The sequence below is a fragment of the Cebidichthys violaceus genome, unplaced genomic scaffold (assembly GCF_023349555.1).
Source record: "Cebidichthys violaceus isolate CVI_PGR_0920_01 unplaced genomic scaffold, fCebVio1.0.p SCAF_12, whole genome shotgun sequence".
NCBI lineage: Eukaryota > Metazoa > Chordata > Actinopteri > Perciformes > Stichaeidae > Cebidichthys > Cebidichthys violaceus.
The window spans coordinates 8,248,515-8,275,431 of NW_027176285.1; the positions used below are offsets into that span (position 1 = coordinate 8,248,515).

The 26,917-nt window shown below is 40.6% G+C and overlaps 1 protein-coding gene across 1 annotated transcript; it reads right to left on the bottom strand.

Annotated features, from left to right (window-relative positions):
• Positions 1–13: 13 nt before the first annotated feature.
• Positions 14–25,124, bottom strand: lrrc75bb (leucine rich repeat containing 75Bb). Its single transcript, XM_068706147.1, has 4 exons — positions 24,636–25,124; positions 19,313–19,441; positions 16,335–16,447; positions 14–2,387 (listed from the first exon to the last, which is right to left on the bottom strand). Exons 1-4 carry the CDS (start codon positions 24,915–24,917, stop codon positions 1,781–1,783), a joined length of 1,131 nt encoding a protein of 376 aa, XP_068562248.1. The 5' UTR covers positions 24,918–25,124; the 3' UTR covers positions 14–1,780.
• Positions 25,125–26,917: the final 1,793 nt, after the last annotated feature.

Sequence of the window (26,917 nt, forward strand, 5' to 3'; positions counted from 1 at the left end):
TCAGTTTATTTTTTTAAGCAACAGCAGGAAAACACAACTTTTACTTTTAAAGCGAGCCATGATTTTATGAGCCAAAATCAAAATTAAGTAAATTTACAGCTGATTTTATCCTGACAGCGATTTGCATGAAAGTCAATGGTTTGTCTTATCAAATGAAAAAGTTGAACATTTATTTTAGGATGAGGGTGACTCAGTGAGTGTTTTTTTAATATCAACAAACGACAACATTCAGGGACTGATTTTTCCTTAAAGTGCAAATGAGTAAATATTTCATTTCTACGATCAAAGGTTGTAATTTACTCTGCATGTCCACAACACACTCAAGTACACTGGCACACACTCTTAATTATGCGCACACACACACACACACACACACACACACACACACACACACACACACACACACACACACACACACACACACACACACACACACACACCAACCATCCTGCTCATTAATATCCCTGTAAACAAACAGAATTTCCTGAATACTAGCATGGAAAGAGGACAGACCACACTAACATCTGTAGGCAGGATAAAGTGGGCAGTTGTGTTCACATGCAGCAATTGTTTATCGAATCCCCCAAAAAGAATCTCAAATTTAATGAATCATTAATGTACATGTAAACATGCCCTCTGTCTGTGTTATGTTGCGCTACAGTAAACAGTCATGCCCATGGTTCTAAAATAATACAAAAGGATGAGAGCTATACATCTACAATAAAAAAAAGACTAGTCAAAAAGAAACTGTTGCAGTTTACTCATGCCACAACAAAGATGCACGCTGTAGCACCACAGAAGAAAAGATAAAAGCAGATCTGTTTGTAATCGTTTCATTGTCTGAGTGCGCCTTTTTAAAAACGAGTGGGCACCTTTCTCGAGACTCGTGGTCTGATTCAGAAATAGAATCACAAGCCAACGGTGGACGAAATAATCTGGGGCTAGTCTGAGGAAAAAATAGATCCTCTGCTCACCATCTGTGACTAAAGGGGCCTAACAAGACCTGATAAGAGGCAGTAATCAGTTCATCGGCAGCTCCTGCCCGAACACTGTGTGTTGTGTGTATCTGCCTGAGGTTTTACTCTACACAGCTGCAGCACTTGTATCAACACTTACTGAAGCATCAACGCTGGAAGTTTAAATAAAAAAATGGATTCAGTACGTGTCATTTACTTATTTTAAAATAATTCCTGAATAGATACTGTGTCCCAACAGAAGAAAAAAATGGAAGCATCTTTTATGTGAACATAATCTCACTGCAGTTGAGTTCTGACTATAAAACATATGCATCATAACGAAAATGTCAGTTTAAATTAAACTATTTCTAGTAGGATATTTAGTTACTTTGACTTATTCTGTCAGCCACAGAAATGGGGCAGGAGGGGTGACGTTGTCGGAGGGACCAGCTGGATAAATGTGCTCGGGGAATGTGAATTGATAACGCTCCCCCCTTCCTCGAGTGATTCTGTTGAGGTGCCCTTGTGCAAGGCACTTAACCCCCAGCGGACAATAGCAGGTGTGAGAGCACAAAACGTTAGGAACACAAAGCACTGGGAAACGGCAAACACGTTCAGTTCAACTTCTCCTGGATAAGTGAAGGTTAACCTCAGATAACTTCTTAGCGTCTGTACGACCACGGAGCGGCCTGCATCACGTTGCTGAGTTTCAGTAGGTGGAGTATCCAGAGGGACATACAACAGTTACTTATTTGGAAGTTATTTTAAGGTGATACTGGGGGATATAAGGGGCAGCCGGTCTAAAAGAAAGCAGCTCTGGGCGATCACCTCCCACAGAAGTGCAGTGGCACATTTTTTGACGCGTTTTCTTCTCCAAAGCCCCAGGCCCGAAGCTCCAGCCTGTCCTCCTCCTCCTCCTCTTTATCATCTTTCTCTCCGTCTCCCTCCTCGTACAAACTGGGCTCCTCCACAGACGTCTCCATGTTTGGGTTGTAGCCCCTGAACGCCTGCGCCTCCCTGCACTCATAAATGGTGGGGAGGCTACTGCGTAAGCCGAAGCGACGCCGCAGGGCCACAAGCAGCGGCTGCGGCACGGTGAAGATGTCCACATTGTTGCCCAGGTCGACCCAGGCCAGGCTGGGGAACTTCTTAGGATCCTTCACCGCATCCGTCAGGTCTTTCAGGATGGCCATCGTCAGACGGTTACCATTGACGGCTAGTATGGTCAGTTTCGGCAGGCAGCCGAGGTAGGGCAGCAGCAGCTGCAAGCTCTCGTCCTGCAGCTCGGTGAAGCTCAGGTCCACAGCCGACACGGCGTCGCTGCTACTCTGGAGGTAGAAGGCCACACGGTGGACGTCTCGGCCAGACAGCGGTATGCCTGACAGGTTGACGACATCACCGGACAGTTTCTTCTTCAGGGTGGTCTTTAGACTGTTCGAAAAAGAGGAGATGAAAAAAACAAATTTATATCACTTTGTGTTGGGTCTCTGAGACACAAAATGGCATGCTAATTATTCAGCACTAGCAGTTAGTTTTCCAAAACTGTGTAAAAACAAACAATCTTTACTTAATGATACTGGGGCTATTGATTTTAAAAGGTTCTGTAATGGGATGCCACAATGTCCCACAAGTACAGGAGAACTGCAAAGTATGCAAAAAAAGATAACCGCATCCACCAGTAGAGAGTGGAGAGAGTAGCATTCAATAATGTAAAGAAGAGAATTTGCATTTAAATGTGTCCCGGTCCCTCAAGCAACCAATTCTGCCTCCTGGGCTAAATGTCATTTACTGAAGAGCACCAGCTGTTTTCAGTTTCGGGTGTCACTTCTTTCCTGTAAAGCCATCTCTAAGCCAGCTCTCTAAGTCTTTGAGTATGAAACAACCATCAAAGACCATAAATATATAAATAAATTATTAGAAAACAGAGTGAACAAGGCAAAAAAAAATGTTTTGCTCTTCGGTCAGGGCCAATTAGTAACGGATATGTCAACTTGTTTTGAGCTGGGCATGTCTGAGGTATTGTGGGTGACACATGAATAAGCCACTTGAGCTGATGAGTGAGTAAAAAACAAACAAACATGAGAACTCGCTGGTGTGATCTCCTTTTCTAGGGTTGCAACGGGAAACAAATTCAGCCCTGGAGCCAATGATGTTAGCACAAGTTTAAAGAACTTGGTTGTGATTGGCCAGTGAACCCAGTCCCGGACCACACATGCAGCATGCCACCCCCGAACGACAGGCACACAGCGCGTCCCGGTAAAGAGACAGAGAGGGCTGGGCGTCCGGTTAAACTTTATGGACTTTTTGATGGACCACCAGCCCACCAATGCGGCCGCCCAGCAAGATTTGTCCCGGTATGCTAGATGGCCAGTACACACCACTGCCCTTCTCTTCAGATTCATGATGGACAGTTTAAAAAAAAAAAGGATCAATAGTGAGAATAAACAGAGATATTGCCTTTTTTTTTCTCATGCATTGTTTTCCTTGCACCTGGGTTACCCACAATGCACCCAGACACTTCTGTGGGAAATTTGGGTGTGTAATGCTAGTAGTTGCTATCGTATCCTCGCCTCAAGCACAGGAGACGTCTGGTAGTCTCATTCAGTAATGCTAATGGCTTCATATTTATTGTACACACAAGAGTTATATCTACCTTCTCATCTAACTCTCAGCAAGGAAGCAAAAGAGCAAATTTAAAAAAATGTTGAACTCTTCCTTTTAATTTGTCAGGCAGAGGGACGGTAGATGATGGATGGACGAACACACTACTGGGACAAAAATGGTAAGTGATCTTCTAATTCAGTCCAAATGACTTCAGACAGGTGTGCGGTGAATCCATCTGAAGGAAAAATACTACTACCCTCACTGGAACATTGTGTTCCCCACTGCATCTGATAGCACTCTGTAATCTGAAAAAAGAATGTTCTCGCTATACCACAGAGTGGTTAAATATGCATAGGAGAGCTATAAGGAAGCTGCATGCATGTCACAACAGTAGCACTGGAGAGCAAGACAGAGCTGCTGTGCATTAGACTGGCATTTAGACATCTGCCATACAAAAGACAATGAGGTGGAAGCTTGGGAGACTTTGTTTAAAAAATTACACAAACGGGAGAAAAACTTTCAGTTTAACGGTTTATCCTCTCTTTGTCTTAGTCCTGTCTGCCTGCACTAGTCCCTCTGCCTCCTCAGGCACAGTGAGGATTATCCTCGTATCTCTCTGCTCTCTGGTTTGTCTGGGAGCCGTAGAAATCGTCAGGCTGTGGCTGTGCTCTTTACATCTATCACCCTTTCTGCTCGGTTAAGGGAAAGAAAAAGATCTGTAGCACACCGGGGCGGTGATTCGCAAGGTATTGATTCCAGGAGTAGGCTATAATTCTTCTCTCCCACCTTCATGTGCTCACTATATTGCTCACTGCCTTTCACTTTCTTTTTCTTGGCCTATTTTCTCCCTTTTGTAATTTGACTGTCTGTCTTGTTCTAAATTTGAATTCTGAAGCTTTTATTTTTCTCTTTTGAATGGCTTACTGTATTTGTAAGTTTATCAAATGATCATCTAGCTACCTGAATTTATTACAGTTTAAAATATCTACAGTATATTTATGATGTGAAAATGCTGCCCTTATGTGTTCCCTGCTATTTATTTAACATTATAAGGCTGTTACTAACGATTGTTTTCATTATGCATTCATCTGTTTAGACCAATAATTTAATTTAATGTTGCATCTGAGGGGTTGTGAGATTATTAGTTGTTTTTTTTGAGAGATTTGGAATTTCAGGCATTAGTTTTTTATAAGTGAATACGCAAGGTTAGAGGAAAAATAAAGGACATTGAAGCAAATTGCTGCCTTTTTGATTCATTCTTTTTACACATAATTTAGTGCAATCAATGAAGTGAAAAGGTGTTATTCCTCTTCTATAATTTATTAAAACTTCAAAGATAAAAGTTAATGATGCTAATCATAGTGTATGTGATGCTCCTTGTTCATGTTTTTTAAGTCGGTGTGTTATGAGTGACAATGTTTCCTTTCTGAGTGAGACTTGTTTTGGTCGAACCATCTTGACACATGTTTGAAGTGTTTTGGAGGTGATATTAAGTGTTTGGCTAAGATGCATGTTGGTAATGCAGACTGTATGAAGAGTTTTGATACTTTTAGATCTTCAGGCCAGTCTGAGACAAAAACAATTGTTTGGAACTGCAACCTGTAACGAGGATTCACAAGTAGATCCACATGGCTAAGAGTCTACAGTCACGCTATTGGCTCTGAGGCTTTACTGTTGCACATTTTGTACTAAATGTTAACATCAGCATGCTAACAGTAAAAAAAGCTAACATACTGTTGTTGGCTCTTAATGAATAGCTAAGGAATCCCCAAACTTATTTCAATTCATAATGCTTGACCCATTCCTTAAATAATAGATTTTTAATTGTATGTCAATTCGACTAATGAATTAATTGACTAACCATTTCAGCCCTCGGACATTATTGACTTTGACTGTAGAGTCTGAAAATGCCAGGAAAGTGAGTGCATCCGCAGCTTCTTGGCCCACTCGCCCACTCCTGTGATTTCAGAGGGTTTACTGTCCCCCTGTGCAGCTTCTGCACTTTACTGTAATGAAACTGATTATGGGTATCGACATTTGTTCTCATGGACGTATTTATAGGAGGGTTTTCCTACTTGTGCCCTCCTCTCTCACCTGGGTGCCTATGTTTGTGTCGGAAGAGCTGTTTCATGAGATCAAGTCAGGCTGGGTAGTCAGCGGCACTGTGGGTGAGTGGGTGGTGCAGGGGGCGGGATGGGGGGGGCTTTAATGTGCTTTTAATGAGACAGAGTAAAGACGACTTCAGACTTCCTTCCAAATCCTCTGCCTCCTGACTCCGTGGGCAGAGTTCCACCCACAGGCTGCTCAGCTGGCCGCAGGCCCGGGGGCACAGCTAGCATTTCTAAAGCCACAGTGTACACTGTAGTCAATTACCATGAAATGATAACAACATAAACAACAAAATGTCTCATCTCACTCCCTCTGATGTGGCTGCCATGCTCGTAGGCAGAGGTGCATATCCTCTTGGACCAGCTCGAGCACATACAACTTCAAAGGACAGTGTACTCCCATAAACATGACTCGAAACAACAGCATCCCCTGCATCGGGACTCATTTAGAAGCAAACAACTGAGGGATCTATTTATTGACATCTCCGGAGAAACCGATACAACGGTCCAGGAATGTAATAGGAGCAGACTCTCATATGTCAAACTATTGGCTGCTTAAATGTGGGTTCAGGCAGACTATCTAATTGTTTTTCATAGATTGTCTTTCCTCAGGGATGTTGTTAACTTTTACGCACTGAACAAGGGTCCTTGCTGTTCTATGGTTATGTAAACCCCAGAGGTAGGAAATACAACATCTGGGCTTTGTGATGTTTAAATGGAGTGCAGGCAAACAGACCAAGCTTACAGAAAAGGTCAGAACAAAACCTGAGAATATGTCTTTTAATGAATTGTTTGAATGAAAGTGTTTTGAGATACACTGTTAAAGTATCAGTGATAAAATCTGTATTCAAACTGCAGTGGATAGAGTGCATAGTGATATTTGAATAACAAATCTACAGCGGCTTGATCTATCTCGCAGGCTGCCAGTGTTGATACAGAGATTTACTCAGACAGCCTCGACAAAACACTTGTGCTCCAGTGGTCTCTTTCCACAGCCACAGTAAAAATATGTTTTAAAATGTACATCGCTAATTTCAGGTAATTTGCGAACTGTTACTTTCGCCCAATATTTACCACATCAATAAAATGTAGTATGTTGCATAAAAAATATTGTATCGACCAAATTTTTAAATCTCCACTTGTTAAAGATCTTTAGAACGGTTTCTCAGAGACTGCTCTTATTGTGACCAATGATCTCTTCATTGCTGCTGATGCCATCTAAATTTGCAGGACTTGCAGACACTGCTCTCAAATGGTTCATCTCCTTCCTCTCAAACAGCCAATGTACAGTTACACCTGTTCATTTTGACTTATGTACTGCCCCTATGAACATGTTGAGTACCTCACAGTTCTGTCCTCGATCCACTTATATTTCTTATCTATGTGCTTCCAATTAAATAATACACAACCATAATGATTATTTTCATTGCTACGCTGTTGGCATACAACTGTTGCTGTAAAATCAGGAAGTACCAGCAGTTCGATGTCCTAAAAACTGTCGGACTGACATCCTTCAACTTCATTTAATTTGAGTCATTTAACTCATTAGACTTTAATGATAAATTTCTGGCTCCAATATATTTCTGTGAGCTTTTGTGCCCAAATGTACCTACAAACGACCTCACAAAACGACTTGTAACAAAACTCTTCAAGCAGCACCACAATCTAAAACTAAAAGGAGTTAATCATTTCCTGTCAGGGCCCTGAAACAGAAATCTGGTTGACATTTATCTAGGTACTTATAGGATTTCCTAAAAATATCTACTAAAACCTAAAGTAATAATGATGATGATGTATTGTTTCATCTTTATCCCTTTGTGCTATACATCCCCTGACGAGATGAAAGCTTCTCCATTAAAGGTCAGGGCCAATCCATTGATTTCTGTATTCATTCATTTTGTAACCCACGTCTGGTGCCACTCGGTGTCAGGTTAGTCTCCACTCTGTCTAGTTTTCTCTCCTGATGTTACAAAAGTTAAGTGCTCATCATAAGTGTATGTGAAGCTTTCCTACTTCACCATTCTGCTAATCAAGTTCCACTCGAACGCAACCAAACACGTCCTCTACCCTTAAAGAGACGGAAGGTTGGAGAGGTGAACGTTTTAAAAAGGGCTGAGAGGGACGAACCAACATCTGCATCCTTCTAGGTTAAGATACTTTGACATTTTTACAAGGAGAATTGTACAACCCTTCAATATTCTGCCACCAGGGTGAGAGTTAAAAGGAAATGGCAGGAGAAACTTGTAATCTGTCCGCCCACATAGAATACATGTTCCCCTTCATTTACTCTCATGAATCAGTAATATATCAAAAGACAGGGTGAGTGTTATGGGGCATATTTTTTCCTCATGTTCACTTACTGTGGCATTTAATATAACAAAGGTGGTGTGTGTTATAAGAAAGTCTGTTTTGCTAAAATAAATAAATTTTCTGGGATAGTTAGATGATTTGGTACCCATTTAATGAGATAATTTAAAAATGGTTTGTAACTAATAACATTAATAACAATAATAACTTGCATAATTATGCTTTCTAGATGAATAATGAGCCAATTGGCTTAAAGTCAAAGCAAATTGAAGTATTTTGGGAAATACTCTTACTCTCTTTCTTGAGGAGAGTTAAATCTCCACATGTATGTAAGTTAAATATGAAGCTAGCGCCAGCAGGTGGTTAGCTGAGCCTAGCTTAGCATAAAGCTACAGCATATTTTAAATATGCAGCTAGTACCAGTCGGTGGTAAGGTTAGCCTAGCATGGAGATAAAGTTAGCAAAGTTACACCAATCTGGCTACCCAAAAAATGCTCTAATTCATGGATTTTCATGGGATTTTAAAAATATCATTAATCATAAATAAATAATTTACAACATATAAACTCAAGCTTGGTATGGGTGAGAAAATATTAATATAATTTGTATAAATATTTTAGTGACATGGATTTTTCTTGATGGCCTGGTTGTGAAATCTGTGGCCCATATGTTAAAAAAGGCAACAATCTGGCCAAAGTCAGCGTGTCCCTGATCAGATCAGAGATATATCCAATAGTATCTCAGCTGGGAGGACAAACTCTATTACAAATTAAAAATTTACTTTCCGCTGAGCATGCAGAGAAACACTTGATTTATTTCAGGGGGATGAAATAAAAGCACTTGAGAAACATTGGATGTGGATGCTGTTCCAGGGACCCGTGGGATTGGTCAGATCAATGTCTGCTTCATCAACGCTTTGGTCTTGACCTGTTTATTCCTTGGATCGATCTAAGCTGTTTCGCCTCCAGGCATCTGTATAATACATTCGCGATAGTCTGTCTTAGCAGTGGGAGAGCCTGCAAGGGTCTAATGTAAAAATTCATCCTTGAAAAGTGAGCTAAAGAACTGCTTGTTTATTTCTGTACTTTTGTGTTCTCTGAATGTGCCTTCAGGAATGTGACTGAGAGCTACAGTGCTGAACCGGTTTGTTTAACTCAACTCAGTTATAGCGTCAAATATATATAGTAGTCCCTTTAGTACAGTTTTGCCCGTGTTAATGAGAATACTTTACAGTCTGCATGCAACTATATGCAACTGTCACTGATATTACTTCTGCAGAAAATGTAGTGGGAAACATGAAAGTGGTGATTGCATACACCATCCGGTGTCCTCCAGTTTCATGGGGATAATGGCACATTTTCTGTGAGGGAAAAAATAGCCCCAAAGCTCATTTGGATTTGGATTAAATTTCAGTGAAACATTTAGTGGATAGGCTGATAAAGGCTTCCTCTATTGTACGTCGTCAATGCAGCAGCTCCGGGCTGTGCAGTGTTCTGACATCTCAAATCAGTCCCTTGATTCTTTGAAACTCTAAATTAGAAGTCTTGGGGAAAGCAATAATGTTTATGTCAACAAGGAATGAACTGACAGCAGTGAACGTGTGCCCTCAAAAAGAAGAAAATTGAAAATCTTTGGCCAAATCCCCAATTTACAAACAGCTGTGTCAACCAATCCTTGAAGATGTATGAAGAAGCACCCTTATTCTAATTTTTTTGTACAGGTGTGATGGTGGAGTTTTAATTAGTGCATAGGACAGAAACGGACTGAGAGTGCAGTCAATCTTACTCGGCTACTCCATCACACGACTCTCATGGGCTCTTTGGACATTAATTTGGGAAACAGCACATTTTTTGTGAATTTTTTTTTTGTACAAAAAAGGTAAAGAAAGAGAGAACCTATGATATTCTGTACACTGCAGAAATAAAGAAATAAGGGAAGATGTCCTTATTTCTTTTGTGTTTTTTTTCTTATTACTTGCGTTCATACTCTGCTCCTCAACATGGATGTGACATGAATTACTTCTCATAATATGTGACATCCATCCAAAGATAAAAGCATATTTGCGATGTATAATGGTTATAAAACCTCTTGGTACAGAATGTACCATAATGCAACTGCGCAGCGTGGAAAATGCAAAATGTACTCCATGGCTGAGCTATAAATTCACCCATGATTGATTCAATGTGACAAACTGGATGCTTAGGAGAAAAGAATACTGCGACAGAACACAGAAAACAGTTTGCATTACATAACTGTGTAGCATGGAGGAGTACGCCTGTGTCTGCCATACCATGTCAAGGCACAGTTATGAAATCCGCATTAAAATGCAGGGCTCCAAACACCGATCAAGGGGCTTGATCACTGGGGACTGATCTGTATCAGCCTTAAAGGAATGAGACCCACAGATCATCACAAGCACAAAAATCCTTGTTTCATGTTAGTCTCGAGCAGCAGCAGCCTTATCTCACATTTACAGTTAAAATACAATCAATGGGAGGTTAAGAGAGGTTCAATCCCAGGATAAAAAAAGAAGTCTTGAAATGCTCTTACATAAAGCTGTTTTAAAATGCCTGTTAAATAAATAACACCTTCAGCCTTGTTTACCAATCAACACATCTAATCACTGTAATTATTTCATTATGGCCTCGTGCCCTAGCTGAAGATTGGAGCGATGGATACTGAGCAGCTCTTTCTCTTCCCCCTCATCCTCCAGGATCTCTGTCTGTACTGCGGGAAGCCCTCAATTATTCATAGACGAGGATGGTGGCTGGATCTTTAAGGCGCTATTAAAAGTGGAGGTCAACTAGAAAGCCGATTGAGGAGACTGAGTGCAGCTGGCAGTCAAGTGGAATACTTAGTCTCTGAATGGAAATAAGCAGAGAAACCAAAACCTTTTTAAAAAACCAGACATCTGGGATTGTGTACTCAAAAATGCAAACTCTCATTTCCCAAATATTCTTTCCCCGTGTTGTCAGATTTTTGCCCTTGCCTTAGGAGTCAACCTTGTAGGTGAGAGGTCAGGCCTGCTGAGTCAGAGTCTGTTTGGCCTTCCAGTGCACACCTCGGGGGGTTGACTCTGCTCCAGAAATAGGTCATACACGTGTCAAAGGCATATGACACATGGCTCAGGGTACAGATGCCACATGTACAGTAAATGCATCAAGAAATAATTATCTGGTCATTTTTACCGGACAAAGCACAGCAGCTGAGTGAAAGACAGGTTGAAACAAGTTGTAGGTGACGGCTTATTATTATTTTCCAAACACTGCCATGAAATTCGGAATGGACATACCTTCTCCTTAGCAATCTATTCAATAGATGTTGAGACATTTCACCCCGAGCCGCAAACCTCAGACTGGCATCAAGTTCAGAATTTAAATTGGTGAGATTCTTTGTCTGGAAACCATGAATGTCTGTGCAAAATTCCATTGCAATCCATCAACTAGTTGTTGAGATATTTCAGTCTAGTACAACAGACACGCCGACCTTGCCATCCATAGAGCCACACTTCTAGAAATCTCTCCCACATGATTAAAAAAAGCACATTTTCCTCTCTTGTTCATACAATATTTAGGCAACTTCAGACAACAGCTTTGCCATCTTTGCGGCTCATGGCCATTTTCGAAGTGTTGCTTGTTTGTTGTACAAGTGAAGAATCTTAAGAAGTTTTACCTCTATTTAAATGTATGTATTGTATGTTATTGTTATAACTGTAAATTATACCTCATCAATGACTCAACACTTTAATCTTCATATAAAATGCTTTATGTATGAAATTGAGGGAGTTTTTTCCTCTACTCTAGAACAAGCAACACAAATATGGTCACACAAACAAATAAATAAAAACAAATGGTCAGCTTTTAAAGTACATCAATGTAGTCATGGCCTTAAAGGATTGGGCAGCAGAGTAAGCTTGAATTCAAAGGTGGAAGGTGTAGCGTGTTTATATTGCTTTGGCTCTGAAAGGATCCTGTTATGGAGAAGGGCTCAAAATAACAGCGAGGAAGCGAGGTAGAGGGATTTCTTCAAAGATTAGAGCAAATTAGTGGCAGCAGGGAGAAACTGGAGAGAGAATCCCAGCGAGCAATTCTCCGGTGATTAGCCGGTGAAAAGCCGTCGAGGAATCTGGACTATAAATATTGTTGAAATGCAGTTGTGAAAGTGGTCACAAGCATCCTGACTACTACACAGACGTCTAAAAAAAGTTTCACTGCTCAACCAAATATAGTTATAGCCAAGATGCCTAGATGGCTTTCCACTGGCTAATGCTCGCTGGGTGGTGCCACTTGAGGAAATATTTTTGATCTATGAGCAAAGATGGGGAAAAGGTGGTTTATCTTGTTGAAGTGGGGAGGATAAGTAAATCTGTGTTCAGAGATGTATTAGATTATATTGGGTGTAATTATTCCTCTAAAGTTAAACAATGAGAGAAGCAGAATCTCGAGGGAAGAGAGGGATCTGATGCATGTTACCAAGTGCAACTCTGCAAGTTTGGGCTGCAGCTGCAACGTTGTCTGCTGTCATATCAGGTTTTAGGCGTCAGTATACTAGTTCTTATCAAGTGTTGCCTTAAGGCTAAAGTGTTTATAGCTGTTTCGAATAGGCATAAATAAACTTGACATAAAAAGAGGCTAGACAAGATTCATGACTCGGCTGTAAATGTGAAAAGTGGTGGAAGTAGTTGTGTGAAGAATGTAAAGTTTAAAGGTACATTTCTTCAAATCTTGTTGACAATTGCAGTCCAGTTGTCCGTTGTCGGAGGGTTTGGCTGCAGCCATTTCTGTTTGATGGTTTTCTTATCTTCTTGCTTTTCATTCTTATGTTAGAATCTCAGCACATGAGGCCATGTGGTTCATCTAATTGGTGAATGTTGCCGTTGTATTTCACCATGTTTGAAATGTGCAACATTAAATATAATACATTTTCAAACATGTTCAGACATTACATTTTACCAGATGTTATTGACAGTGAGATCAGCAGAGCAGCGACTGTTTTAGCCTCTGACTCTTATCTAAGGGATGTGTTTTTATTTCATTGTGCTAAACTCTTCATATCATGCTGGCAATGTACTGTTTGCGACAACTCCAAAAGCCCTGTTTCATTAAGCTTTATATGCAGATTAATAAAAGCAATGAATTGTCTTTTGGACAGCTGTGGGAGAAAGGCACTTTAGGTCTAGGTCAAATATTAGGACTCAGACAGACTATCAAAGCTCATCCACAGCTGGATACATCTGCCCAAACAGCTGCCTCGCTTCACTCTTATCATCAGTCGGCACGACCTGCACGACTAAATATTAACAACTAACTAAATCCTGTCAGCTATTCTGCTTAACAGTATATTCTATACTGACTCTGACAAAACAATGCCAGATGCACTTGGATCTCCCTCAGTACTCTGAACACTGAATACAAGAATTCAGTCGTCTCCTTGAACCACAGTCATTTCTTTAAATGTACTGAAGATGTCTGTAATAGCTGCTGTAAGAGCCTCACATCAATATCATGCCTTGCAGTAAAGACAAGCAATGAAATGGTATCTGCAATCGGAGTCCAATCTCATCCAATTGTGCGGCAGGGGCAATTTTCATCATCATAGAAAATACGAGCTTTATTAATCTCAAATTCACTACCAATTACAATAACATTAAAAACTCTACTGGGGACTCGGCAATACTGTGCTTCTTAGAAACCTGGCACATGGCTGCAGAGAAAAAAATTGAAATTGCCTTGATAATATATAAAGTGTGACACAACTTTGCAGTTACAGTGTTATAAAAGCAACTCAGGCTGGAGTAATAAAGCTTGAAACATGGTTTATGTGTTATCTCTCAAAGATTTTTTGCAACCAAGCATATATTCAAACTATTCAATTCGAGCTCTGGTTGGAGAGCAGGCTGCAGCTCATTTCTAGATTGATCAAATAGACTTTTCAATATCACTTGAAGAAAATAAGAATTTAAGACTGCAATAAGGCTATATGATAGCTTTTGCATTCCTAAATATGAAGAGATCAAATCCACGATCGATTCAAAGCGAGGCGGAAAGAAAGAGGGAAATGCGTGACTTCTAATCGGCAACCTTGCAGTGATTCCACCTCCCCCCTTTTTTTCCTCTCCGTCTGACAGAGCGTTTCCCCAGAGCCTGGAACTCAAACTGCAGAACCGCTCTGTGTGGCAACTGTTGAGCAAAATGGACTCTCGCAAGAAGGAAAGAAAAAAAAAAATCCCACAGGAAAAGAGGAGAGGAAGAAAATCAATGCGAGAAAGGGATTTTAAAATGGGAGAAATGGAAGGGCTGAGGAGGGAAGGAAATGGAAGGGCTGAGGAGGGAAGGGGGAGAGGGAGAGAGAGAGAGAGAGAGAGAGAGAGAGAGAGAGAGAGAGAGAGAGAGAGAGAGCTTTAATGAAAATATCAATATATCAGAGTAACATGTGAAACCACGTCAACTGTGTCCTAATGCTTCATTTGATCCTATGATATTCATTTCTGTTGGTTGTAGTTGGCGTCGTATTCACTGAGAAAAGAATCCGTAAGTGCTGCTACTGGATTGTTGCAGTAGATGCTGGGAGAGAGACAGAGCTCGCTAATGAGCACACTGGGAGAGTCTGCCTTGTTGTTCTGTTGAGTGTTATTTCGAAATACTGCAACCAAGAGACTGGGGTGGGAAGTTAAGTCGAGCTGTCAAAAAATCTTTCAATCTGGGTTAATTGCTCAGGGAGAGGGAACCTCAAGATCATTATTAGAGATCTTTTTTTCCCAACGTCTCCACAAATGTACCTGTTAGTTAAATTGAGGTGAAGAGCATTTTTATTTGCTTGCACAGTATATCTACAGTTGCTACAATCAGCATCTTTCTGTTGCTCTCTTTGTTTCATTCCAGTACGGACCAGTATCTGACAGCTTGCAGTTTGGTGGAAGTTAATCCAAGTTTGAATCTGGCCCAGACGGCTCAGTCACGCACCTCATCTTAGTTTCTGTATTAGTTTCTTGTTTTCTCCAGATAATTCTTGGAGACAATTAGTAGACGTAGAAAAACATATTAAACTCTCGATAGACACATCACACTTGTGATGGCTGGTGTTTAAGATGGTGTGAGGCTGTTTTTCTCACAATAGTGTCAGGCGGTAAACCGTTTTTACTGCTGAGGGACAAGTGTGAAAATGGACAGATCATCCTAGGGAGACACTGTAACACAAGTTGATGATGTGATTACCCTAAATTATAAACTAACTACCGTTTGGTATCTCTACATTTAAATAGAAAAATAAAATGCACAAATAAAAATAAATCTATTATATGCGAACAATTTAAAGCACTTCAGTAATTCATCACAAATGAATCCACATTTAAATCAATTACAGTAATGTTTTTGTTTTTAATTGTCTTCCATCAAGATTTTCCTCTGGGGTGTGGCAGGATTTATTTCACATTTTAATTATCTAATGAGGATGTGGCTGAATTTACTTCAGATCAAAATTGTGCTTCTTGTCAAGTCACAGCCTGGTATTTCCAGGGAATTTTCATTAAAATCTGCCTCTGTTTCCCAGGGAGAATAGCCAATCCTGGGAATTAGTGTGTGTGTGTGTGTGTGTGTGTGTGTGTGTGTGTGTGTGTGTGTGTGTGTGTGTGTGTGTGTGTGTGCAGATAATGGAGCAATGATGCCTGCTTCCGACCTCATTAATGCACCTATGCAATGGTCATAGTCTGACCTATTAATTAATAATTATTAAAAATGAACATTACTGCAATAATATAACTGGATCAACTTTTCATCTGCTTTAGGTTCTTCCAATTACTTTTCAAACATAAACTTACATTTTACAATTCAGCCATGTGACTAAACATGTTTTAGATTAAATCAACAAAGTTGAGTGCAAACATTGTAAATGTGAACTATGCAGATGGTTCAAAAGTCACTCAAATTCAGCAAGATGGTCAGACTCTCGATTATAACCACTCAGATGTAGAACTGATGTGAAAAAACAGAGGATCAAATCTCCTGTATGGTTGGTAGTGTGTTGTTTTACACCTCAAAGATACTGTAAATAAAGAGGAATAGTCCTACTATACTAAATTAACACAAAGAAATGAGAATAAACTTATTTTTGTGATAAATTATCAACAGTTCTGTTTTTAAAATACATTTTCATTTGTGGGTGTAGAATCCCGAAAATCCTGCAGAAAGAACTGTAAGAGGACTTCTCCCAAACCTCCTCAATGTCAGACTAGTCTTTCAGAGGGGCTGTGCGGAGATTAATGCGTTGCACTGATGCTTATGGTGAGGATGTGTTTACTGCCACAGGGACTTCTTCAGAGTGATGGCACAGCGTCAGGCAGCAGCAAAGAGGACACACTCACCAGGCCTGAGACTTCCTCCTGGGCACGCTCTGTCTCGTCCACTTGGAGTGAGGGGTCAGGTGGTAAATCAGCTGGCGGCAGATCTTGTTAGTGGACTTGAATGAGTCGGTCTCCTACAACACAAAGGACAAATGATAGACAGCAAATGTAAATCTAGTTCTTACAACAAATCAAAACAGTGGCTGTTCGTGAATAAATGCAACTAACGCATCACATATTTAAGGGAATCACTGAAAGAAACCAATACTTATAAAACTGTATATTTTGCATATGACAAAGTAAAAAGGAGCTGTTAGGGGGTTAAAGTCATTTATACAGGCTGGATGTCTGATCTTCTTTTCTTTCTTCCTGCAAGCTACAGATGTACTGATTTGCACACAGTCACAGAGTGTTTTCTTCTTGTACTTTGAATACAGCTGCTTCAAACATTTTCTACATTGAACATACATTCATTTATTTTCCCTTTTGCATCGCTCTTTCGCCATGCCTCTCCTCCCCCTCCTCCCCCTGCCTTCTCTTTTCTCTCTCCCACCTCCGTCAAAGACTTTAAATGGAATGGGTTGTGCTGAGCAGGGTGAATCTAATTAGTTGTACAACACAACAACAAGGAAAAAGGCAATGTGGCGAGAGGGAAAAAAGACGGGGCTAATTTACCTTAAGGCGATTAACAATTCCCGCTGCCACTTCTTTCCTTGGTCGACAAAAAAAAACATGCCTCATACTTCAAAACAATCAGTGCTGCTGTTTCAGCCAGTTGGATGACTGAACACAACATGAACGCTGTGCATACTGATTTTACAATGTGAAATTATTCTTGGAAATTGTGAATCTGTGGAGTGGAAGGATCGACGGTCACAAAATTCTAAAGGCATTCTCAGACGTTAATCACGGGGCTGTAAAGCTGAGTGCGTCTAGATTAAGTCAACTGTCTGAAACTGATGAACATGAGCTTCAACACATTCACATAGACGCATCTTTTAGTCCTCAATATGTCCTTGAATATATAATCAAAATAAATATCAGTGTGGTGGAAAGTACTGGGCACAAAGGCAGCTACCAGGCATTAAATCCAGCACATTGCCTCTCTACATCCTCGTCACGTCTGACACAGTATCCTGCCACGGGTCGCCAGCCAGTCAGGAGGACGCTGCCAGCTCCTCACTTTCCCTGCAGTCCTCCTGGGCTTTCCCCACCAAAGCAAACAGCAATAAGATCAGAGTTTCTCACAGGTGATTATCATCTGTCTCGGTAAGTAAAAACTAGACCTGACTTTATCTTAAGTCAACCCATCTTTTCCTAAAAGAGATAACTGCAGACCTGAGATAAGTGTAATGGCTGCCGGGTCTGTGTTTTACAGCCACTCTGAGCTGCTTCTGTACTGTCTTCACCCTCATACCAGAGTTTGAAATGTAATTTGAATTTTAATATCTCGGATTTGTATGCCGTGCTACAAGTGGATGAGCCGGCTCCCAGTCTGGATAAATCACGATTTATGTCTTAAAGGGCCAGTCATTTATTTTATTGACCACACACATCTGAACTTATTTCATATGCATAATTAAAGAGCTTGTCAAATTGATTTACAGATAAGACTAATGTTAGACAACTGTATATACATTATTAATGTTTTCATGCTGTGAAAGGTTTGGTCATATCAGTAATATCTGTAAACCAATTAGAGGGAGTTGTAACAGAGAAGTTGGTACAACTTGTTTATTCAAAAGCCCAAATTTAAATCTTAAAATCTTAACGAAACATCTAATATGCACCAACAATGTATACACATTAACAATACGCTGTATAATGCACAGGGAGCTTGAAATAAGATCATTTTTAAGATAAATTTCAAACAGGAAATTACAACTACAGCAAAAACTAAAATTAATATACCCTCCACCTTGTTTGACCCAATTCCCCCCCAATCATTTTTGTACAGTCCCTTACAAACAGTGAGCGGTGTCTGTTACCTGGGACACATCAGATCAGACACTCAGCAGACTCCGGTTTGATCCCACTGGCCACCCGCCTCCTGTCAGAGCCCTCAAAGTGCTCTCATTAGTAGTGCCAAAGCCATGCTGACCCACAAGCCTCGGTGCTACTGACCGCGGCTGCCAGCCCTGTTGATCTCAGAATGATGACCACCAGCCCACGCTTTCCGGTAGGCAGGTACTCTCACACACCTGCAGGTCCTGGAGCACAGCCGATACCATTTGCCAATGCGTCGAAAGAGCACATGAGCAGCAGGAAAGACAGACCGTATGGTGCCACTGCAGAGCCAAACCCTGACCCAGTGCCTCCGTACGGCCCTACCATTCATCCCATACCTCTCTACCCACCTTTTAGCACGCAGGCGTCACCTTCGTAGCTATCTTATTGCAATGAATTATGATATTTTTATGATATACTTTGTTATTTACATTAGTATCTTGCCGGACTCTGCTGGCAATGTCAAAGAAGATAGCAGGTTTAACTATGGATGTAAAGTCACACTGTTCACATTGTAAAGCTCTTTTTGTGATTTAGGGCTCAATAAATAAAACTCAACTTGACTTTAAATGTACTCAGCCACTCACATTTCCCTTGTAAAACATGAGCCAGCTACTTCTAGAATCTGTGACGCTGCATCCCTACATAATAAAAGTTACGTCACCTTATATTGAACTACTTTTAGAGACATCAAGACGTGCTTAGTAATCCATTATGCTAACGAATAACACCTAAAGTTGAATTGACTGCCTAGCTTCTGCAGTTGCGTTTGTGCCAAACTGACAGTTTATTTTTTATCACAATAGCATGACTACCAATATGACACATGCACTTAGGCATGGCTAATAAATGTGGACATGTTGCAGCTTGCCGCTCCTCTGTTTACAATTGTGGTCCTTGCACAGTCAATTAATGTGAGATCTGTAGGTGTTCTGTTTCATAATTCATTAATGTAACAGTTGAACACACAGTGCATCGTTCTGGATTCTCACCCTTTTTGGACACTGCAGGTCCCGGGCAAGACTGAGCAGCAGCTCATGAGAAATGGGATCCACCAGGTTGAGAAAAGCTGCGTTCTTGTACAAAATTTCATTCAGTGACGTTCCCTGGAGTCCCAAATCCTGAGAGAAAAGAAGAGAGAGCCAAGTGTTAACTCTTACTAAAACTAACAATGTAGATGGTCAGAAATTAATTAGATTAAAACATCTGTGTCTGAGCCACGCTTAATTTAATATTCAAGTGGCATTTCATGGATAGTTTAATGAAAAGTCAACGTTTATGAGCTTTGTTCATCATCCCCTTTCATCTTGCCCTCTTATCACGCTGCGAGGCAAGCTGATAAGGTTCTGCTATCAGAGTCTTGTGTTAACAGCCAGTGCAGCTGATGAGACGAGGGTGTCTATGTGCATACATGTGTGTGTGAGGGATGTTGGGAGTAACGTTTCAGTAAGCTAAGATAAAAGTGGTGTGGTCTTCAAATATCACAGTTACTACACTTTAGTGAAGAGAATAAGACTCCTTCTGGTTCTTCTTATCTCATTAACAGGTTTCAGTTGTAGTTGTGGTCCAATGGACTTTCTATCATTTTCACAAAACACGTCTCTAAACCGTCTGAAGGAAATACGTTCTGATTCCAGTTAAATGCACTTCCACTTTCTACCTTCAATCTTCAGCATTCAATAAGATAAAGATTGTGTGATGTGAAGGACACACGCCCGGTTGTTGATGATACTTTTATCATCTTTGGGTTGTTTCTATTTGCAATGACAATGTAAATATGTTGCATCTACAGGTAATACATTGGGTGCTGAGGTGTCGTTAACAGCCGGTGTATAAGCCTCACCAGCATGCGGGAAAAGATACCAACACACACACACACACACACACACACACACACACACACACACACACACACACACACATAGGATAAAAACAAAAGAACAACAGCGGGGAAGATCTGAAACTGAGCAAATGAAACAAAGAACAGAAAATGAAAGGTTTGCGAGTAAGACAGTAAAAGGAAATCTCTTCTTTGTAGGCATAAAGCCATTCAAAGATTATTTCCTCTTCTCATACATGCTGTTATATCAGTAACATGACTGCTGCTACTGGTGAACAAACATGTTTGTGGACCATCGTCCTCTTGTGAAACTGTACAACTAGAAGCTGAGGAGTAAATACATTCAGATCTATATGAACTGAAAAGCTTTTCAAATAGCAGGCTGGAGGTGGAAGCTGTGTAAAACAGGCTGTACGCTCTGACAGGCCTAACACTTAGGGGCACAGTCGAGGCAAAGAGGAAAACTCCCATCAGCATTTTCTCCTCCTCCAGCTTTTGAGTTGATTTATTACAGCGGAGCTCTGTGGGATTCCCTGACGCTGGACTATCCTCCAGACCCCTCTCCCTTCAATAAACCTCATTTAGCACAGACTGAGGGCACCACATGTGCCCATAAATGGAGGCACAGAGGATTTTGAAGATTATATTGTGATGATGATGTGTGTTATACGTAGTGCAGCTGCAGCATCAGATGTGAGTGGGATTCACAGCTGAAACTAAGCCCATTTTTAAAATACACACAGAGATCCGATCCTGTGGATTAATTTGGCTGATTCCTAATGAAATGTTTTCCTATTTGTCACTGACAGGATGCTTGTGTACGTGCCTGTGTGCCCTCAGATCCCACTACAAATGTCCTCGTGAAAGCTGCATATCTAATATGACGTCTGTCTCGTCACAAAAACTCTGAATAAAGCGACGAGCTCCGAACCCGCAGAACATCATCCCACACATGCAGTTCATTAGAATCCACTTAAATATATTGCAGTGTGACAAATCCAGTCCCACAATTTTCTGCTTCAGTTTAGGAAACATGTGGCAGCTGTCAGGTGTCCAGTTCTATTTACTCATTTTTTAGCATTAGATGTTCTTTACAGGTTTTGACGAAATGTTGTGACCTTCTAAGCAATCGTATCAAATTAAAGGTAAGAGGTCAGAACTGCATGACTGTCTTTTGAATAAGAACTGAAAAGCTGGAGATTCATGGACACAAATGCCTGGCCAGCAGCAACTAGGCTTTTGGCAATTATATCTGACAAGCAGGACGAGGTCAATGTGTCAGCTTAGTCAAATGTGACAAGACACATAAGGAATATTGTCTTCTTGTACACTTAAATATGAACACTGTGAGTGCTATACTTGATAATGAATGTATCTTACCACAGTCACATTAGCAATCTGTCCCTTAAATAAAGGGGAACTTTCTTTACACATTGTACTTCTATCCAATTTTCCAATTTAAATAAATCCGCATTTTATTGAAATATCATTTGCTATTTACAAAGTGAGTCTCCAATGTTCACTCAAGTACATTCAGCAAAGTGACCAAAAGTAGACCTCAAATTATCTTAATTTGAGAGAAGTGTACCAGAAGCTCATCTTTTTAAAGGAATAGTTTGACATTTTGGGAAATATGCTAATAATCACTTTCTGCAAGTAAAACCCTACAGCCAGAAGGTTGTCTTAGCTTAGCTTAGCTTAGCTTAGCACAAAGACTGGAAACTACTAGTCTCTGAAGTTCACAAACAAACGATATCTTGTTCATTCACTCTGTAAAAAAACAACTTCCTGGTGTGCTGTTGTCACTGTCAGGTTGGCAGTGTTCGCTGGGTATGGCCAAGAAATAGTCCGATAGTACATCGTTTTTACATGTTTCGTATGGATGAAACAAACATTTTTAAAAACATAATAATAAGTGAGCTTTTAGAAATGCTGGCAGGTGGATTTTGCTCCAGTCTTAATGCTAAGCTACGCTAACCTGCTGCTGACTGTTGCTTAATATTTACCCTTCAGACATGAGACGGGTATCAATCTTTTCATCTAAGAAAGTGAATATGTGTGTTTCCCAAAAATATCGAACTACTTAATTAATGTGGGTTGTGTTACTTTTAATAATTTATTCATTTTCATGGAAGTTTGCCTTTGATAGCATACAGAGAGGCAGACAGGCAAAGAGAAGAAGGAAGTAAAAAAACAAACAAATGATTTAGTTTTTAAACCTCCAACACTAAACCTATTGGATGAATAATAATATAAGCACAGAGGCACCACCGGTTTTGTGTGGATGCATTTTAAGTTGAATAAAATAAATAAATGAAATATGTGTGTTGTGACAGCTAACCTCAGACTTCATACACTACAGAGAGCACCCTAATTAGTGTCTTCTCCATCGCTGCACATTGGTTACAGTGTGCATGCTGTAGAGTGGAATTGATTTGAGTATATGCCGATTCTTTGTTTGTTAATGTAAAAGATCACAAACCAATTAACTTATTGGCCCAGAGGGCAGATCTGCCATGGAGATGCAGCGTAGGGGCTGATGTTATTGGTTCCTCTTTGTAATAATTCCCTTAATGTGAAACAAACATGTTCCAGCTTCTATCATCTCAGAGTGATTATCTCCAAATCCATCCTTCTCTGAGAGGAAAAGCTGCTTCTCTGCTGGAGAACCACAACAGGAGATCTACTGCTAGTTTATCCCCCCCCTCGGTCTTGGAAGTATTGTTAGTCAGACGCTTGGCTTTGGCCCCAACGACATACAACTGTAGCAGCGCTCTGCCTTCACCTCGCTGAGTGATGGAGAGCGTGTTCGTGCTTCGTGAGCAGTTTAAATGCAGAGCTATGGAGAAAGCTGTGCCTTCTCACCACTGACATGTTGATCTTTACGATCCTTTTCAGTATGACGGACCACAGGATCGCTTTAACAAACAGGTACAGCAACATTGAAGTCTTACAGGAAGACATGCCTGAGTCATTTCCCTCTTGCTTCATACAAATGTGAACCTCTATAGGATGAAGTTTAAATTCACCCCACACCTATTACATGCTCAGTTAATGGATTCTGTGCAGCAGAAGATAATCTGTCTTCAATTCCGACTTCTCAGACACTCGTAGCTTCTCCTCAGCATTGTTTCCTGCTTTAAACCTGCACATGTAATTTATTCTACGGCACCGTACAGATGGCCAGGGAGTTTGCATGACGGGGGGCCCTCTTGATCAGAACTGCTTTTGTCTGAACTTCAAAACTGCTCTCCTTTGATCAATGCGCAGCTACCAGAAGGCAGTGGAAAGCTCAAGCTGAGCTCTAAAAACTTTTTATTTTTTTTCTCCTCTTTAAGTTTGGATAAATCTTCAGAAAGTGAGGATTAGAGCAGGGGAGGTGTTACATGGGAAAAGGTAGCAGATAAGACTTAAATACATGAAATAAACATACTTTATAGTTGCGGGATATGACACTGACAACAAAGGAGTGTTTGAACAAGGAGGATAGAGTAAAGCCATTTAACAACACCACATTAAAGTATCAACTGTGTTTGTGCTTATGTGGATTTAAATATTTATAATGTATTTTTAATCCCTCTTATGTATATTTCAAACCTCCTTTACACAGGAAACTGTCTGAAAAAGACAGCATATGGCTTGCCATTCATTTATGTTGTTTGCTTAATATTTTCTTTTACTTGAAAAAGACCTTGCTATATAATTGGTTAGAAAAATAAATATGCCAATCATTTACTTGAGATCACAAAGTTTGATCATTGACATATGAAATAAAAGTAACCAGGTCTTCTTGAATTGGTTTTGGTGCCGGGCTAACATATAACATCCTCAGTGTTCTGTGTCCTGTGGAGCTGATTGAATATTCAGAGGAGGAGCTGCATGGCTTCCTACTAGCCATTCCCTTTCAGACTAAACAGGTGGTTGATTTAAAACAGCGTCTCATTATGAGTGCTTCTTTTTCCCACAGGAATATTGAAAGAAGCCATAGCGTTTATGTCAACAAAGTTATGAGAACTTGCAAAGAGTAGATGATTAAATGACTTGAACTTTTTTGTAAACATTAACACACTGACACTTGCAGACACACCTGCTCCATGAAAAGTTGGTATTTTCTCCAATGAGTGACAGCTGAGCTTTGAGATATTAAACTAAAGCAGACACTTCCAGTATATCTGTGCAGGCAATACATGTCAGGTTTATTGAAATAAGGACACAGCAACTGAATAAACGGATGTGATATTAAATACAAGCCTCTTACACAAACAGAATCATGTCTCAGTAAATATCAAAGTCAATGCCTTGCAGATAAAAAATAAAATGCCTCATAACTCTTTTAACTTTTTGCCCACGTGCTCATTAATACCCACTTACAGCGTCAATTAAGACACGTTTCTAGTTTTAACAAGAACATAAGAGGCTACAGACAGACAGACTCGGCACATGTTCATGATCCTAAAATAATGTCAGCCCTTTACCTTTCTCAGCAGTTTGAGCACTTCGGCCGCTTGCTCCATCCTCTGGTCCCGGAGAAGCCTCTGGATTTCCCGGATCCACGCCACCCGTCCGACATATGGGCTGTGGTTGTTTTTCCGCAGCATCCCCGGGAGCTTGTCGGACTTGAGCATCAAGGAGGTAAACAAGAAGTCTCTGCCGCCACTTCTCTCGCTCTCTCCCTGGTTGTCATTCCTCTGGCGTCTCCTCTTGGACACTTTTGTTTCCAGATCGAGACTTCTCCGTCTGGTCAACTTAGAACCCATCACTCCTGAGAGGATGTGTCGGTGGTGGCGAGAGGGATTTTACAACACGCAGCCAAAACATCACACTTTACTCGCGCCCGCGCCGTGAAATAGCGCTTTAAAGTTTAAAGCAGCAGTATCATAAAACAACAACGTGTGTGTGTGTGTGTGTGTGTGTGTGTGTGTGTGTGTGTGTGTGTGTGGTCGGTCTCTCGCCGTCGTCCCCCTGTCTGCATCCGTCCATGCACTGCCTGAGTACTCTGGCATCCTTCGCTTTACTCAGAGCTGAGTGCGCTCCTCAGCCAATCAGATCGTGATTCTCCGCACAGACTGAGAGCGAGAGGCATGTCGGAAACTGATCTCCGCTTAGTTTCACAGGTCGTGCGCGCAACGCACATACTGTTTATTGGGACCTGAGTCAATCAGAGAGAGAAGACCTGTTTAATCCCTGTTGTTATAGCCTGCTGTAGCTTATGTAACGATATCTTATCTAGTCATATGCAAATGTGATAGATAGATAGATAGATGCTGAATAATAACACTAAAACTCCCCTTGCATACATAGTCGCTATCCATCAGCAGACTGAGCTAAACTTTTGGGTATTCATTAAATAAGGAACAGTATTGATCAAGCCCAGACAGATGTTGTTACTGAGCAACATGAACTGTAAGTTGTAGTTGCAGAGAGGCTTTAATCATTTAAGATCAATTCATTTGTGGTGATGTATCTTTAAGAGCAAGAGTCAAAGTGTTTTTTCAAACAGATATCATAAATGGTTTTGTATTGCTAAAAAGAAGGGTGCTAAAAGTCAGTGGTTAGTTTTCAATCACCATGAAACCAAAATATATGAAACATTAGGTTTTTAGTAGAGCAGATGAGAACAATGTAGCAGACAATAAAAGCTATTCAATTTAAGTTTGACTTTAAGAGCAACTTAACATTGGCTGGAAATCATATATTTCACTTCGCTGCAGTGATGTACGAGTGTACTACATGATGCATCAGTACGCTGTGACATCACTGTTGGGTGTGGTTAGAGGTGCAACAGACTTTAAAACTCTCAACAAGGTGAAACACTGCTTTTCATCCAGTCACTCTTTAAGACTACATCTCACCATGACTTGGATAACCGAACCTTAACTGTCTTTTTTTTAGTTCATTCATGAAACCAACAGAAATATAAAATAAATGCTCTGTGATGGTTGCTCCGGGCACAGGATTGTTGACATCAGGGGGGGCTAAGTGAGACAATTTACAGAGTGAGACTTGCATCGCTATTCAGTGTGATCGACACAGATGCATCTTGTTACCCAAATAAAAGCATGGGGTGAGTCTGTGTCTCTCTGGTCAGTGAGTACGAGAGATGAGTTAGGGCCCGAGCTTTCACTGTCAGCCCTGTCTGATACAACAGCATAAGCTCTTACACCACCAGACTACCCCTCGTGGGGTTGAATGCAATAAGTCGTACCACCTCCCAGCCTAAAGGCAAAGCCATGGAAACAGTAGTGATGCATCCCAATCATGCTGCTACTAAAGTCTAATGGCTCTCACAGGCTCTGTCTGGATTTCAGGATTTCACTGGACACCTTATTCTCAGGGTCGATGATCTCCTGGATTGTCCAGGTTCTTAGTTTTTTTGTTGACACTGGATTTGAGCTGGTAGCAGATTCTCTTTTTACCAGAGTCTCAGGAAAAAACAGCATTCTCCACAAAACAAGGTTTGTACCAATTTACTATGTTTCTTTTTTGGATGTATGGAGTCAAGAGTATGATCATTCCCAGTGAGAGCTGGCAGGCATGAAAAGCCACAGGTCGATTTTCAAAAAGAGGGTTTTATTTACCTAAACTATTTACTGTACACAAAGGGGAACATGGCTGAGCAGACCATTTTTCTTAAACAAAGGGGTAACACAAAGACAAAAACTAAACTAAACAAAAAACAAACAGGAACATTTTAGTATAAATATTTAAGCAATAAACCAAAACCAACAAATTAATATGCTCTAAAGAAATAAACAAA

Excerpts from the sequence above, each read along its gene's own strand:
- lrrc75bb (XM_068706147.1), bottom strand. The coding sequence starts at position 24,917 with ATGGGTTCTAAGTTGACCAGACGGAGAAGTCTCGATCTGGAAACAAAA. Across the intron at positions 19,442-24,635 it reads TGCTCAAACTGCTGAGAAAG|GATTTGGGACTCCAGGGAAC; the intron begins GTAAAGGGCTGA and ends CTTTTCTCTCAG. Across the intron at positions 2,388-16,334 it reads AGGAGGAAGTCTCAGGCCTG|TCTAAAGACCACCCTGAAGA; the intron begins GTGAGTGTGTCC and ends TTTTTCGAACAG.